At 44.2% G+C, this 15,183-nt stretch overlaps 1 protein-coding gene across 3 annotated transcripts in view; it reads right to left on the reverse strand.

Moving 5' to 3' along the window:
• PTPRG (protein tyrosine phosphatase receptor type G) overlaps window positions 1-15,183 on the reverse strand; it is a 689,740-nt gene that overhangs the window by 117,670 nt on the left and 556,887 nt on the right. For all 3 annotated transcript variants that reach the window (XM_078076474.1, XM_078076466.1, XM_078076463.1), the window contains exon 8: window positions 13,061-13,253. In XM_078076474.1, the coding sequence (XP_077932600.1) occupies window positions 13,061-13,253 (193 nt within the window). The remainder of the gene's footprint in view (window positions 1-13,060; window positions 13,254-15,183) is intronic.

The raw sequence follows: 15,183 nt of genomic DNA on the forward strand, positions 1-15,183 counted from the left end.
TGAAATGACATCTGAATAAGAGTAAGGTTTATCAAGTGAACAGGAAGGAAGGAGGCTTAGATACATCTGACAGAAAAAACCCAGCTTGTACAAAGGCCCTGCAGCTGGAAAACTGGAAAGAAAACTAGCATGGCTGGCAAGCAGAGAATGAAGAGAAAGGGTCCAAGATTAGGTCTCAAAGCCAGGAGGTGTTGGAGCCAGAGTCCATCCCTAGGTGGGTCTTTCTCAAGGCCAGGCTTTGCTGAACAGCCACTTTCTCATGATGGGAGAGACTCCGGTGCACGGTGGCCCCACATTCTGCCATGCACAAGGACAACTGTTTTTAGGTTTTAATCTACGGTGTCTTAACTAAAGCATCCGGTCATGGGATAACAGAAAACACATACGTTCGTCTCTGCCCCCAGTTCCTGGCACAGAGCCCCTAAAACCCTTGCAATTTTCTGAGTAATAAGAGCACTAGGAGAATCTCTTGTTCTAATGTTTGTTCTGGACCCCAATCCCTGGCAGAGGGCTCCTGAAACTCTTGTAAATCTCTAAGTAACAGAATGCTCCTAACTCCACAGGGACAGAAACTCCTACACTGGGGACCCTCCTAGACCTCTCCCTATGTACCTCTTCATCTGGCTGTTCATCTGTATCCTTTATCATATGCTTTAATAGACTGGTGAGCACAATTATGTGCTTCCCCAAGTGAGGTACTCTAGCAAATTAATCAAACCTGAAGAGGGGGTTGTGGGAACCTGTGATTTGTAGCCAAGTCGGACAGAAGTTTTTGGGAACCTGGGGACCTACTACTTATGACTGGCATCTGAAGTGGGGTGGGCATAATCTTTTGGGACTGAGCCCCTAATCTGTGAGATCTGATGCTCTATCTCCAGGGAGAAAGTATCAGAACTGAGAACTGGGGTTTCCCTTACGCAGGAGGGAGAACTGTAAGTTTTTCTAATCTATCTGTGGATTTTTCTTCTACACCACCCAATGGCATCCCCTCCATGCCCATGAATAAGCCTTGGTGTGCAATCAGTTTCTCAGCCAACAACTGAGGATTAGATGCTCTGTGTGGCAATTACCATGGAAGACAGCAAATCTGAAAGCATGCTTATCCCATCAGCTGTCTCTGCTGTGCATGTAACAGAGCCCCATGCTCAGCACTGAGCTACAGCGGCCAGTGACCAGGAAGGCTGAAGCAGAAATTCAATTCTCCAGTCCTCCAAGCATGCGGTTCTGACTTTCCCACATTGTGCTCTTCCTGACCTCTCCTACCTCCTTGGAGTCTTTTTTTTTCCTACGTGAGAGCCCTCTTCCTGAGAGTTAAAGGCATGGGAGGTGTCCGTGTCCTGCGCAGGAAAAAGCATTGTTCAGCTCGGCGCTCGGGGAGGTGGCCAAGTTCAGAACGACGCATGTTCCCAGCCCCACTTGACAACAGCTGCTTCTTGGACACGGTGGTAGGCTGGACTCCCTGTACTGTAGGGCCGCCTTCCCTCCCTTTCAAGTTGAAGACGCCGTGATTTCCTGCCAGCAGGGCAAAGTGGACCCATCCCACTGTAAGTGAGCCCAGCATCCTTTCCAGATAGCACCCCTGAACTTTTCCCTTCTCCCTCTGCCTTGCCCTGGGCACGGGCTCCACGGGGAGGTCTGTACCAGACACCAGGGTACAAGGCTAGGGTGAACAGAGGCCCAGGGACCTCGTGCTGGAGCTGGGTTTTCTCTGGCTGAGTCTCCTATTTCCCACCACTGAAATGATGTCATGGCCTCAGTGATTACCAAGAAATGCCCCAGTCACCTAGAGTTCTGTAGCTGCCCTCAGCAATGTGAGACTTTTTCACCTAAACACCACCCAAGATCTAAGATCCCATGAGCTGCCTTTATAAGTGGTTCCAATAGCTATGTCAAGAGATCAACTAATGACCCACACTGATAGGTTTAGCCATTGATTCTAGATGACGTGATTCATTAGGTCAGGGTGCTCGTATGTGTTTCAATTTGGTTCTTACAATAATTTTTCTCTTACAAAGAGGTATCCCCAAGGCTGGGTATCTACTAGGATTGAAAGAGGTATCCTGGCTCCTGCACAACAGTCACCTTGTTAGCTCTAAATCTCTGCCTCTCGGGCGCCTGGGTGGCTCAGTCGGTTAACCACCTGACTTCGGTTCAGGTCATGATCCCAGGGTCCTGGGATTGAGCCCCATGTTGGGGGGGGGGGTCCCTGCTCAGCAGGGCGTCTGCTTCTCCCTTTGTCCCTCCCCCTGCTCGTGCTCTCTCTCTCTCACTCTCTAATAAATAAAATCTAGAAAAAAAATTAAATCTCTGACTCTCCCTTGACATATTCCTCTTATTTGATCTCAGTTGTGGCTCAGGGCATGGGCTCCACTGTTTGGATTCCAACCTCATTTCAACCCCCAGATGCGGCATCTGCACCATTTGGTTAGGCCGTTTGGTTAGGATGGCCCTCAGTGGGATGGTTCCAGGGTCTCCCGTACCTGGGGACCGGCCTCAAGCAGCCATTCTTAGGCCTGGCCAAGAGGTCCCAAGAGGAGAACAGGAAGTCTGCCGCTTCCAAGAGGAACCAGACTATGAACAGGGAGCGCCCCTGGTGGACCCCAGGGGCAATTACCTATTCAGCACATGGGAAGGACTGAGCCCCCTTGGTCTCTTGGCTGCCCCTGGCATATGGATCCACACACCCTGAGGAGCCACATGGGCTTCTAGCTGGTTGCTGGAACCAATGGATTTACGTGGTCAGTACACTCCTCACTGAGAAGGCTCCTCTCTTCTGGGCAGGCTTTGCTGGTACCAGACCATGAGCATAGAAACCGCAGGGCTCTTCGCACTCGATGATACCTATTATCATTTAGTGTCAGACATGTAGGCAGCACCTTTTCAACACAGGCAGAGATTTGAAATGGGAGAGCCAAGATGCTCATTTCAAGCGCTCAGACCATTGCTTTGCAGATCACAGAACCACGGAAGAGAGGGCCCAGGAGTGAAGCCCGCAGCCATGAGCACCACTGGCTGTGGAAGGCAAGAGAAAAAGATGCTTCCAGAGGACTCGACACAGGGCTCCCATTACTGTGCCTTTACAGAGGCCTGATTATCAGGCCCCAGGGACGGGGGAGGGGAGAGGTTTCTCGTGGCCTAAGCCAAGGGTTCTGTACACCTTCCTTGCACCTGAAGAAAAACAGCCTCAACTAAAGTGTGTTTGTTTGTGGAATAATCAGTGGGAAGGATGGGGAAGATAAATAGTCTGCCTCCCAGCTACATTTCTCCTGTGACTCCACAGAGATGCACATGAACATCTCGGAGCCTCATGCTTCACGGGCCATGAATTCTGGTTAGCTAGGAAGAGGGGATGTGTGTCACTCTGGGAGGAAGGATGTTGTTGACCTTTATTAATTTCCAGATTACTGTTCATCAGCTCCACAGTGTCTGCACAAACAAACCCAACATCAGGGAAGATTTTTCTAGAGAGCAAAGAAAAGCTGAAGCTGTAGGAGGGTTGCTAAGTCGGCCTTGAAGATCAAACTCTGCCTATCTGCCTGGAGATAGTGAGGATTAAGTAATTAGGTAATATTTATAAAGTGTGACAACGATAGACAGCCCCTGGTGTCTGTTACTGATATCTGCTCAACAGCTCTCAAGCCATAACACAGTTCTGCCTGGAAGCATCCTGACACCAGTGCCTATGCCATGTTAAGTGTCCATTCTCTTTTCGGTGTGGTAGACTGGTTGTTCCTTGGGATGGAGAGGAAAGCCCTCTGTCCATGGTTTTTTGAGATGAACACTTCCATCTAAGTAGTTCATGGTCAAAGTAGAAGATGGCTTCCCAAACCTCAGGAGCCTCTCTGATGTCAGGGACTGGGAGTAGTGTGGAACCCTACTCCAAATGTCTAGCTATGCTCCTCCCATAAGAGGACCTAGTTTGGCCTAGATCAGAAATGTCCTGAATGTGCCAACTCTTGTGGCAAGAATCCTTTGACTCTTGGCCACCTGGCATGTATGGATTAGCTTAATCCATCCAACCATCCCTCCCTCCTTCCTACCCACCCATCCACCTATCCATCCATCCATCCATCCTCCCACTCCTCCTCCCATCCATCCAGTCATCCATCCATCCATCCTCTCACCCCTCCTCCCATCCATCCATCCATCCTCCCACTCCTCCTCCCATCCATCCATCCATCCTCCCACTCCTCCTCCCATCCATCCATTCATTCATCCATCCGTCCTCCCACCCCTCCTCCCATCCATCCATCCATCCATCCATCCCCCCACTCCTCCTCCCATCCATCCATTCATCCATCCATCCTCCCACCCATCCTCCCACCCATCCATCCATCCATCCATCCATCCTCCCACCCATCCTCCCATCCATACATCCATCCATCCATCTATCCACCCATTCACCCACCTAGTCAAATATTCACAGAGGAGCCAAAAGTGAGCACTGTACCCTCTCCCCAACAAAAAACAAATAAAAAGACAGTCTCACCCCTCATGGAGCTTATGGGGTGGTGGGAGAGCTAGACATTAGGGGGAAAAACACACAACTGAACATAAAATTCCAACTGTGAGAAGTGTTACCAGAGAAAGTCCCGGCACCCCAACACAAGCAGCTGGGCCAAGCAATCAGGAAATCTCCGTGGGGAAGGTACCCTAGAGCAGAGCTATGAAGGCTGAGGAGGGGTGGATGAGGCACGGAGGTGAGGCAATGGGCTTCGAGGCAGAGGGTACAGACTCTGGGACTGGGAGTGTAGGTGAACTGACGTGCAGGATGCCAAGGGAAGTGAAGTTCAAGATGTCATGTCAACCAATCAAAGGCAAGTTATACCAACTCTTTACATATTTACATAAATGAGAACCAAGGGGCCTGGACGTGGGCACCATGTAAGGACAGTAGATTTCACTGGGAAGGTTTTAAGACATTCCAACAGCCTCGGTTAGCATTTCTACCAGGAAGAGATCCTGGTCCCCTTATTCTGAAATGTGTTCTCCAGTGATCATGTCACATATAATAGTTTGTCCTGAGCATACAAAGAAGCCACTGCGGACCTACAGACAAGAAAGTATAATTATCTGCAGAGAACTTTCCATGTCCTAGGCTCTGTACTCTTTGTTCCCTACACTGTTTCATTTTAAAGGTCAAAGCCAAGGAACGGGTTGTGATTATTATTTGTATTTTACAAAGAAGCAAGACTTGGGTATTAACTTGAGCAAGGATGCACAAGAGTAAGTGGTTGGCCTGGCATTTGAGTTCAGGTTTACTTGACGCCAAAATCTGTATTCCAAAATCTGTATTTTTACCTATCACTTTATATTATCTCATCATTCATTCATTCATTTCATGAGCAAACAATGACTATATACCCGCTATGTCCTAGGTGCTGTGTCAGGTGCTGTTGATCCAAGGATGCACAAGACCCTCAGATTAGGAGGCCCCAGCATGCAGATCAAGTGGGTTCACTGGCCCTCCCAGGGAATGACCCTGTGATCAAAACCTCAGTAGCCCGTGCCCTGAGCACCCAAGATAACCCTCCAAATGTAAGCCAAGCAGATAAAGACTGAGCCCAATGATTTCTTTTCAGATGATAAACTCAGATCTTTAGGAAGAATACCCAATCCCCACAAGGATGTTTATTTTTGAAGCTCTTTTGTTCAGAGAGGGAGTAATACACTGTGTTGTTCAAGCCACCTAATGACATTTAAAACAAAGAGGCCACTGCTTGTAGATTCATTTGGAAGCTGGCAGTCCCTTGGAAAATAGAAAGAATGCTGCATTTGGACGTAAGAAAACCTTGGTTCACATCTCTGCCCACTCTCTCATTTCCTGGCTGAGAGGCTCTGGATGTTCCCTTGCTCTCTCTGAGTCTCAGACCCCTCCCATCTGTTAAAGAAAAACAGTAATGCTATGTTTCTCTTTTTGCTCACCCCCAAACAGCCTCCATCCAAATGATGAGTAAAATCTCAGAGGCTCTATTCCAAACTCCATCCCTAATGGATCACTTCTGCCTCTACCGGGATCACCAACATGCAACCACTGTTATCTGCAGGGAATATTTCTATCGCCCATGTCCTGGTCTTCCAAGTTCCACCCCAAGTCCCCTGCAAACATTTTTCACATAACAGTCAGAGAGATGGATTTGAAAACCTGTTCAGATCATTCCATAGCCTTTCTTAAAGCTCTCTAAAGGCTTCCCACTGCCATAAGAATACCAAGAAGAGTCTTTTCCAGACATGATATTAGCCCATCTCTCCATGCTGGTCCCTATGCCTCAGGCCCTTTGCAAATGACCTTTCCCTCTAAGAATTTTGCAGGGCTGGCTCCTTATCACCTCTTGTCCTACGCAGGGAAGATCTCTTCCCCACTGCTTCACCACACTCTACTACTCTTACAATATGACCCGATTGGATCTTTGGAACACTGAAGCTTTATCATTGTCAGTTGACTTGTTTATTTCTCTCTCCCCACTAAAACACAAGCTCCATGATGAGGGACTCTGCCTCCTTGTTACCTTTATTGCTAGTGCCTAGAACCTGTCCACAGTAGATGCTCAAGAAATATTTGGTAAATAAAAAGTGAAATGAAAAGTGGTAGAGGTTGTTTTCAGGATTAAAGAAGACATATGAACAGATGAGGCCAACATAGCATCTGGCTTATAACACCCTCCACATAGCCTATGTAACCACTGGTGCTTTAGGCACAGCTTCTAGAGCCAACAAGCTCCCCAGTGGCATTTGAAGATGTCTAACAAGTGAAAAGAAATTCACTGACTACAAACCATGAAGTAAGAGTAGTTAATGCTACATTAAATGTCTACTAAATATCAACTTCATGTCAAACAATCAAAGGCAAGTTATACCAACTCTTTTACATATTTACATAAAGTTACAGTAGTCATAGGATGCCGCAGCATGTAAAAATGTTTGCTACAGCATGGTCTGGCCTTCAATAGAACGAGAACCTAAGATGATGGAGAATCCTTAAAACAGCCCTACTTTTTTGTCTTCTTTTTTAATCACTCGCAAGGTTAAAAAGTAATGGCTAATGACAAGTAATGGCTAATGACAGTTATTTTTAAAAGAAAAGGGTGAAAAACACTCCATGGGAGCTGTGTTAAAAGTGTTTTTTTCTTAGCATTTTTCTGTGCTGGAAGTTTCTGAAAGTAACAGGATAACTTTTGGAAGAGTTTTTGGGAGGACAGCTGCCTACAAAGGAATTAAGTGCTCATATCAGAGCTTCTTTTAATAAGATAAAGTAATTTAAGCTCATTAATCTGGTGAGTAGAAATTACTAAACTGAAAATAGAACATTAATATTTTCTCCCAAAATAGCAAAAAACCGTGAATTTCAAAGTCAAACTCTTTTTAAAAGCAATCATGGATTTACTTCTTTGTTTGCCAATTTGGGTGGGAAATGGGATGCTCTTTCTCAATGTATTCTGATTTAAAATAGGCTAGTTACTTAGACATTCTCACACAGTGGTATATGTTCTTAAAAAACTGCTTTAAACCAAAACAGGAAGCAATCTTTACCATTGAAAATGTAGCTAAAAAAGAGATCGCTCCATCAGCAGAAGCAAAGACCATCCTTCAAAAAATATGGCATGACTTAGGAGACTGGAGGGGCATACGGGCACCCCAGTGTTCTCACTGTTTCCTTTGCTTTTATTACATTAAGCAGTGCCACTTTAAGCCATCAAATCAAATTATCAGATCAAGTGGTTTTGATTCCACTGTGGTTTGAACAGGTTTTGTTAAATTAATAAACCATATGTTTCATGTTGTTGGAAGGAAAGTTATTTTTCCTCCGTTCACTGTTCCAAAAGTCTTCACAATAGACAGTATTCAGCACTTAATCACCAAATGCTCTTCCATGTGCCCGGGCTGTGTTGCAGAATAACTGAAATGACAGCCCATTAAATCCTAAAGTCTGTCCAAGTTATTTACCGACAAAGGGCAGAGTGGCGAATTGGATGTCCCTTGAACAATCCACCGAGCCTAAATATTGTTTCCATTTACTGGAACTAAAGCTTTATATTTTTTTTATGGATGACATCCATTATAAGTCTTTCTTCAGCAACAATACAGTATTAAGATGACTTTTCCCCCCTTTCTTTTGGTGTTGTACATGGCCATGTGTCTAGTGCTGGCACTGAAAGGCTTGATTCTGTTTTCTCTATTCCAGTATGTCCAATCATCCTGACAGAAGGGCAAGATGGGGGCACATCAACTCAGGCATTCCTCGCTGTGCTGCTCAATGAACACCGGTCAATGATCACAGCCGAGGGAACGAGGGAGGTACGGGGCTGTAATCAGTCCACGGAGGCTCTGTTTACACGTCTGTTGTGAAAGATGACCAGGTGTTAAAGCCAATTGGTAAGTGGTTGGTTACTGAGTTAATAAATATCTAACTGGTCCTAAGGTCTTGCAGGGGAATGGAGAAGTAGAACCACCCAATGCTTCATGGTCATGGTCACCGCCATCTTTAAGACAGAAAATATTTACCTTAAACTGAGCCTATGATTGAGTTTCTCCATCTTCCTTTGAGGCATCCCCTAGAGGACCAGTTGGTCAACCTGGCCCGCTGCCTATTTCTGTAAATAAGGTGTTTTTGGAAGATGTTTTCTACACCTATTCATTTGTATATTGTCCATGACTGCCCTCATGCCAGAGTGGCAGAGCTGAGTGGGTAGTTTCCACAAGAGACTAAGTGCTCACTAGTTGGTCCTTAATCAAGAAAGCTTACTGACTCTTGTCTTAGGTAATTATTTTTCTTTCTTCTATAACAATAGCATAATAAATGCACAGTTCCACGATCAACACTGTGCTCTCTTAGGCACCGAAAATTTCCAATAGTGATCAGATGCAGAATGCCAACCAGACAGGCTTCATTTTGTCGAATTAACCTGAAGAGTATAGGACACCATCCTCTTCTTTCAAATCTTTTTTGCAGAAGACTGGAGAAGAGAAAGGGACTCTTCCTTTCTATTGGGACTCTTTACTGCATAAATGTCTAAGGTCAATAATCTATGCCCTCTAGGCTGCCTGCCTGATTGCGAGCATTTGTGGCTGGCTTTTGGCCCATCGTGCCATGGAATTACCTGAGTTTTCTTAGAGGAAAAAAAAGGAGGAGCATTTGGTCATGTAGACCATGATTCCATGAAATGTGCATTTAAAAACAAACAGGGACATCATCGGTCATTAGGGAAATGCAAATCAATACTACTTCACCTCCACAGGGATGGCTAAAATAAAAAAAGACATATAGCAAGTGTTGGTGAGGATGTGGAGAAATCCTATACACTGCTGATGGGAATGCAAACTGGGGCAAGGGCTCTGGCAAACAGGTGGGCAGTTCCTCAAAACTGGAAAACTGGAATTATCATGTGACTCAGCAATTCTACCCCTAGGTATACATCTGAGAGAACTGAAAACCTATGTCCACACAAAAAGTCGAACATGAATGTTCATAGCAGTATTACTGACAACAGCCACAAAGTGGAAAAAATTCAAACATCTATCCATTGATAAGCAGATAAACTGTGGTATATTCGTACCATGATACATTATTTGGCCATCAAATGAAAAATCCTGAGATCTATTCCAGTATGGATGAACCTTGAAAATATTATGCCAAAATATTATGCTGAAAGAAGCCAGAGACAAAAAGGCATATATTGTATGATTCCATTTATATGGAATATCTAGAACAGGCCAATCCACAGACACAGAAAGTTGCCTCGGGCCGGGAAAGCGGAAGGAATGGGAGAAAGAAAAGGAGGAAGAAGGAGTGAGTGATTGCTAACGGGTATGGACTTTCTTTTGGGGAGTGATAAAACTGTTCTGGAAGTAGGTAGTAGTGATGAACAACTTTGTGAATATACTCAATTCCACTGAAGTGCATGCTTTAAAAAAAAATGAACTTTATCGCATGTGAATGAAATCTCCATAAAGCCGTTATTAAAAAAAACAGAGGGATGCTAGTGTACAATAAAAAGGAATGAGCTACTGATGGATGCTACAATCTTAAAATCCTAATGTCATGTGACAGATAAAAGCAGATCAGAGGTTGCCTGTTGCTGAGGACAGGAGAAAGAATTGAAGGAACTTTCTGGGGTGATGAAAATGTTCTAAAACTGGATCATATATAACTATAAACAGAACTATAACTCTAAATTTATTAAAAATGACAATTGTACATTTATAATAGCTGTATTTTATGATATGTACGTTATGCTATAAAAAAAGCAGGAAACCCTGACCGACTGCTGGCAAGAGTATAACATGGTTCATAGAATCACTCTGGGGAACTGTTGAGCAGTATCCAACCAAATCGGAACATATATGTGTACTGCAGGCTGCCGCCACTGTACCCCCAGGTTCATACCCAATAGAGATGTGTCCAGGTGCTCATCAAAAAGCACCGTCAAGAATTTTCATCATCACAAAAATGTGGAAACCATCCATACAATTCATATATACTGAAGTGGATAAATAAATTCAGGTAGAGTCTCACAATGAAATTCAGCACTAAGAACAAACCACAACTACATGGAACAGCATAGATGACCCTCAAAACCAGTGTAGAGTGAAAAAAGCAAGACACAAAAAAGGACAGAGTGGATAATTCTATTTCTATGAAATTCAACGACAGGCAAAGCTAATTCATGCTCGCAGTTACCCGTGGGAATGGACAGTTACTAGGAAGAAGGAGATGGAGCTGCCCCTGGGAAGCCGGCGATGCTAGTCTCTTGACCTGGGGGTTTGCTATTCAAGTCTATTTGGGGGGTGAAAATGCATCAGGTGGTGCATGTACATCAGGTTTTCTGCATGTTATACTCCAGGATTATGCTTAAAACACAAATAGGACTGTACTTACTTACCTTCTCTGCTTCTAAAACGATCACAAAACATTTCAATATTCACACATTTTAGGAGTCAGCAATACACACACACACACCATGATAACTGCAACAAAATCTTGTAGTATGAAGAACTGATTCCCTATATTTAAGGTAGGGTCCAAGGCTCTGCTCAAATCCAGAGAAAGCCCATTCAGTAGAGGATCTTGCCCCCTTTGACAATTTAATGCGACAGAAACCATTATCTTCTCTGACTTTTTTGGGTAATAAGAGCCATGCATTCCCTCTGCACAGCTGATATATTGTATACTCAGCCCATTTCTTAGGAAAGAACTTTGTAACTGTCATAACCTCAGCAATTCTGAGCTACCAGATCTTGCATTCACTTGCGATATAAATTCGTCATCCCCCACACGTCCTCCGCATTCACCTCTCACAAAATACTCAATCCCTAAGAGATTCTTCTTTTCCCAAGCAAGTTCTCTTGGGAGAAAGCTTTCGAGCTTGGTCGTTTTCTTTATTTTTAGCTTGGTTAAAAAACAAAATTAGCCCAAGTGAGGTGTGCTATGCCAGCCAACCTAAGACATTTCCCAGGTTTGCGTGCTTCTTAACCCACCCATTGTTCCCAGCTGACAAATGACGCCCTTGACAAAGTGTCGGCTCCAAATTACTTGAATCTCAAGCGTTTCTTGATGGCATATGGCCAGACTAGCTTCTCTCACCATCCTCACACAAAATCACAAGAAGGAAATGATCACATTCTTAAGCTCCTTTTCCTCTTCTGTTAGCTTCTTTTCAGATATATGAGCCTGGAAAATGGGCTCATTCTTATCATCAAAATGCACACCAATGCAGTTATTTGTGGAATATAATCGCATCCCCCACTTGTTCCTACAAAGGTCATATGCCAGTAAATTGGTCCTTTTTATTGGGGGTGGGGGCACTCTTGAAACAAAATGTCCCCGTGTAACTTACCCCACTAAAAATACCACAGTCTGTGTCCAGTGTTGATTAATGACACAAACCCTTCCCATATGACCCAAACTCACAATTTCGGAGAGGAGATCACTGGAAAGAACCATCTCCTCACACCCAAAGAAAATTCCTTCTTATTCCTTCCTCCCTTCCAAAGAAAATTCCTTCTAATTCCTTCCTCCCTTCCAAAGAAAATTCTTTCTTATTCCTCCCTCCCTTCCAAAGAAAAGTCCTTCTTATTCCTTCCTCCCTTACAAGTACTGAAATTTTTTTTTAAGATTTTATTTATTTATTTGAGAGAGAGAGAGAAAGAGAGAGAATGAGAAAGAGAGCATAAGCAGGGGGAGCAGCAGAAGGAGAGGGAGAAGCAGGCTCTCTGCTGAGCAGGGAGCCCGATGCGGGGCTCGACCCCAGGACCCTGGAATCATGACCTGAGCCAAAGGCAGATGCTTAACTGATTGAGCCACCCAGCGCACCTCCCCCACCAAGTACTGGAATTTTGATCAGTCTTATTCTCTAAGTGTTTCCTGAACTTGAAGCCACAATGAGGACAAATCATGGAGCTTGAAGTTGAGCTCTGAGGGTAGGATCTGACTTTCTAGTTTCCTGGGAGAGAAATTTATGTTCAATTCACATGAGAATGTAGAAATGGAAAAAGATTAAGATGCCTGAAAAGAATAAACTTATGTTTATCAGAGATGGGAATCAAACTGTTAAATAATGGTTTTAAAAAGGCCACATGGCATCTGGTAGGGATGGAGAGCCGGAGGGGGAGGTCCTGCCTGGTGTGGAAGAGGTCAGTAAGGAGATAAGGGCAGGCTGCAGGGTGGAGTGCTGTGGGGCAAGTCAAAGGTGCTGGTGCCTGAGGTCAGAGACAGTGTCCTGATCCCAGTGGCAGGGGGTGGAGGGGCAGGTGCAAGGTAAGAGAGCTGCAACCCAAGAGCTGCCTTTAGACATTCACTAGTTAGTGTTGATGTTACAAGGTAAAAATACCAACAGGATGACTGACGTATTACTAGTCAAAAGGGCAATTCTGAACATATCTATTTAACTGAAGTTATTCCCACAACTGCTTCTATTTATCATCCAGACAAGCCTCTTTTAACAGAGAAACATATGCTCTTAACACCAAGTTCCAACTCTTGGCTGGTTTGGAACTCTTTTAATTTAAAGTAATTTATGATAAGGAATCTTCCTCTGGGCAGGGGCACTTAATCCAAATATACCTTTAGAGGCTTCTGTCCCCAGTGGGTTTTCTAAGAAGTCCGTCATGTCGTGGTTCCAGGCGTCGCGGACCGCAGACTTGGACACCACCCTGTCATTCAGACCTTGCTGTGGCCGGAAGTTATTTCTCAGATACTCCACCGACTTGACGTGGTCTTGCTGCTCTGTAGTGAAGATGGAGTAAAAAGCCTCGAGCTAAACAGAGAACCAGAGAGGGGAGGGGGGAAAAAACCAAGAATGAGAAAAGCGATGTGGTACAACGCGGGGCTGGGGGAGGGGAGTGCGCGAACTGGGAGAACACTCCACCGGAGGAGACTTGTACAGAACTCTTTTAGTTTGTGTCTCAGAAAAGAGTTCCAGTCCTTCTGCTCTGCCCCTGGCAAGACCGTTAGTATTCTGGGAAGGAGCACAAGGCTATGGCGAAACTGGCAGGTTCTGGAGCCAGACGACCTGGATGGAAATTCTAGCTCCACAGCTCACCCGCTCTGGGGCCCTGAGGAAGCTGCTTCCCTGCTCTGAGCCTCAACTGTTCCTCAATAAAATAGTGATAATTATAGCAGTGCCCACCCCGATAGGGTTTGTGCCAGTACTCAATGAGATAATCCATGTGCAGTGCTTAAAACAGTCCCGGGCACAGAAGAGCTCAGTAAATACTAGTGATTCACTTTTTACTAAAGCATCTTCTTGCGTATGTACTAGGGATTCAGTTCAGCAAAGTTGCTAAGGCAGAAAGCTGCTAAATGCATGGCTCGTGAGGTAAACTACCCAATTTCAACACTTACCAGATGGGTAATCATAGTCAAAACATTAAAGCATCAGTAACTCAATATATATATATGTAATATAAAACAGATATAATACTAGCAGCTATCTTATAAGATCACTGAAAAGATTAAAATGAATGTAAATTATTTAGCAGCCATTAAGTCCATGGTAAGGATTAGCTGCGATCATTATTATTCATACTATTAAAAAATACTTTCCACAAGGCTACGGACCAAACTTTTATGGAAAAGCAAAGAAAAAAAAATCGGGACTTCAGGGTCATATTTTCATTATTAAAAAGGATTCTCCGTAGCCCTCAATCTTCTGCTCATTAAAAAAAAACACACACACACAGTAATGTTTTGATGTAAGAGAAATGAAGCTGAGGCTGGGTGCCAGAGATCTGTTTTCAGTGGGCCACAAAGCTATCTTGGTCACCAAAGAAATAAAATTAATCTAAAATGCCCAGCCATGGGAAATACTAATTCCTTGAAGTGGGGGATGAAAATGGAATGAAAAAGAGAGAAACTGAATGAACTCTTTCTGGCCCATTTGGCTCACTGAATACCCAATCAGAATGCTTTCTGCAGCAGAGAATTATAAGACGAATGATGTCAGATGCTTCCCAAGCAGCCAATGAGTGGCCGCCCTAGGCTTTCGGGGACCAGAGGGTGGCCAACACCAATGTTAAATATACAGGAACATTACGATGGTCTTTCTTTCTCTTTCTTTTTTTCTTTCTTTCTTTCTTTCTTTCTTTCTTTCTTTCTTTCTTTCTTTCTTTCTTTCCTTTCTCTCTCTCTCTCTCTCTCTCTTAGGCTCCATGCTCAACATGAAGCTTGAACTCACGACCCTCAGATCAAGAGTCAGATGCTCTACCAACTGAGCCAGCCAGGCGCCCCCCCAACCTGGGTTTCCAGATGGTCATCTTGAAGCCTGGAACTAACCCCAGTGTTTCTCAAACAGCTTCAGACAATGTCACAAAAATTGACCTGCTTGATCTGAAACTCCTTCTCTTTGCATGAGAAAGCAATGAATGTGCATAGTGATCATAGCCAAGAAAAATCACTTAAGTACCTGTATTCACCTATCATGCCACCTCCCCTCCAATTCTCCTGTAAATGGAAAGTGATAACAAATCATGAAACCTTTTCTGCTTTTTCATCAAGGTAATAGAGTCAGAATGATCTCTCAACCAGCCTAAAAGCAAAAGTCATCTGGTCCTGTGGTGTTATTCCAATTCTCCACCAGTCTCGTAACTTCTAACAACTCCTATGGTGGCTATTCAAAATTTCCTTTCTTCCCAGTCTTCCTTGCGATGTTCCTTCTTTATTTATTTATAGTTAACAGAGAAAGGCAG

This window comes from Halichoerus grypus, chromosome 1, assembly GCF_964656455.1.
Source record: "Halichoerus grypus chromosome 1, mHalGry1.hap1.1, whole genome shotgun sequence".
NCBI lineage: Eukaryota > Metazoa > Chordata > Mammalia > Carnivora > Phocidae > Halichoerus > Halichoerus grypus.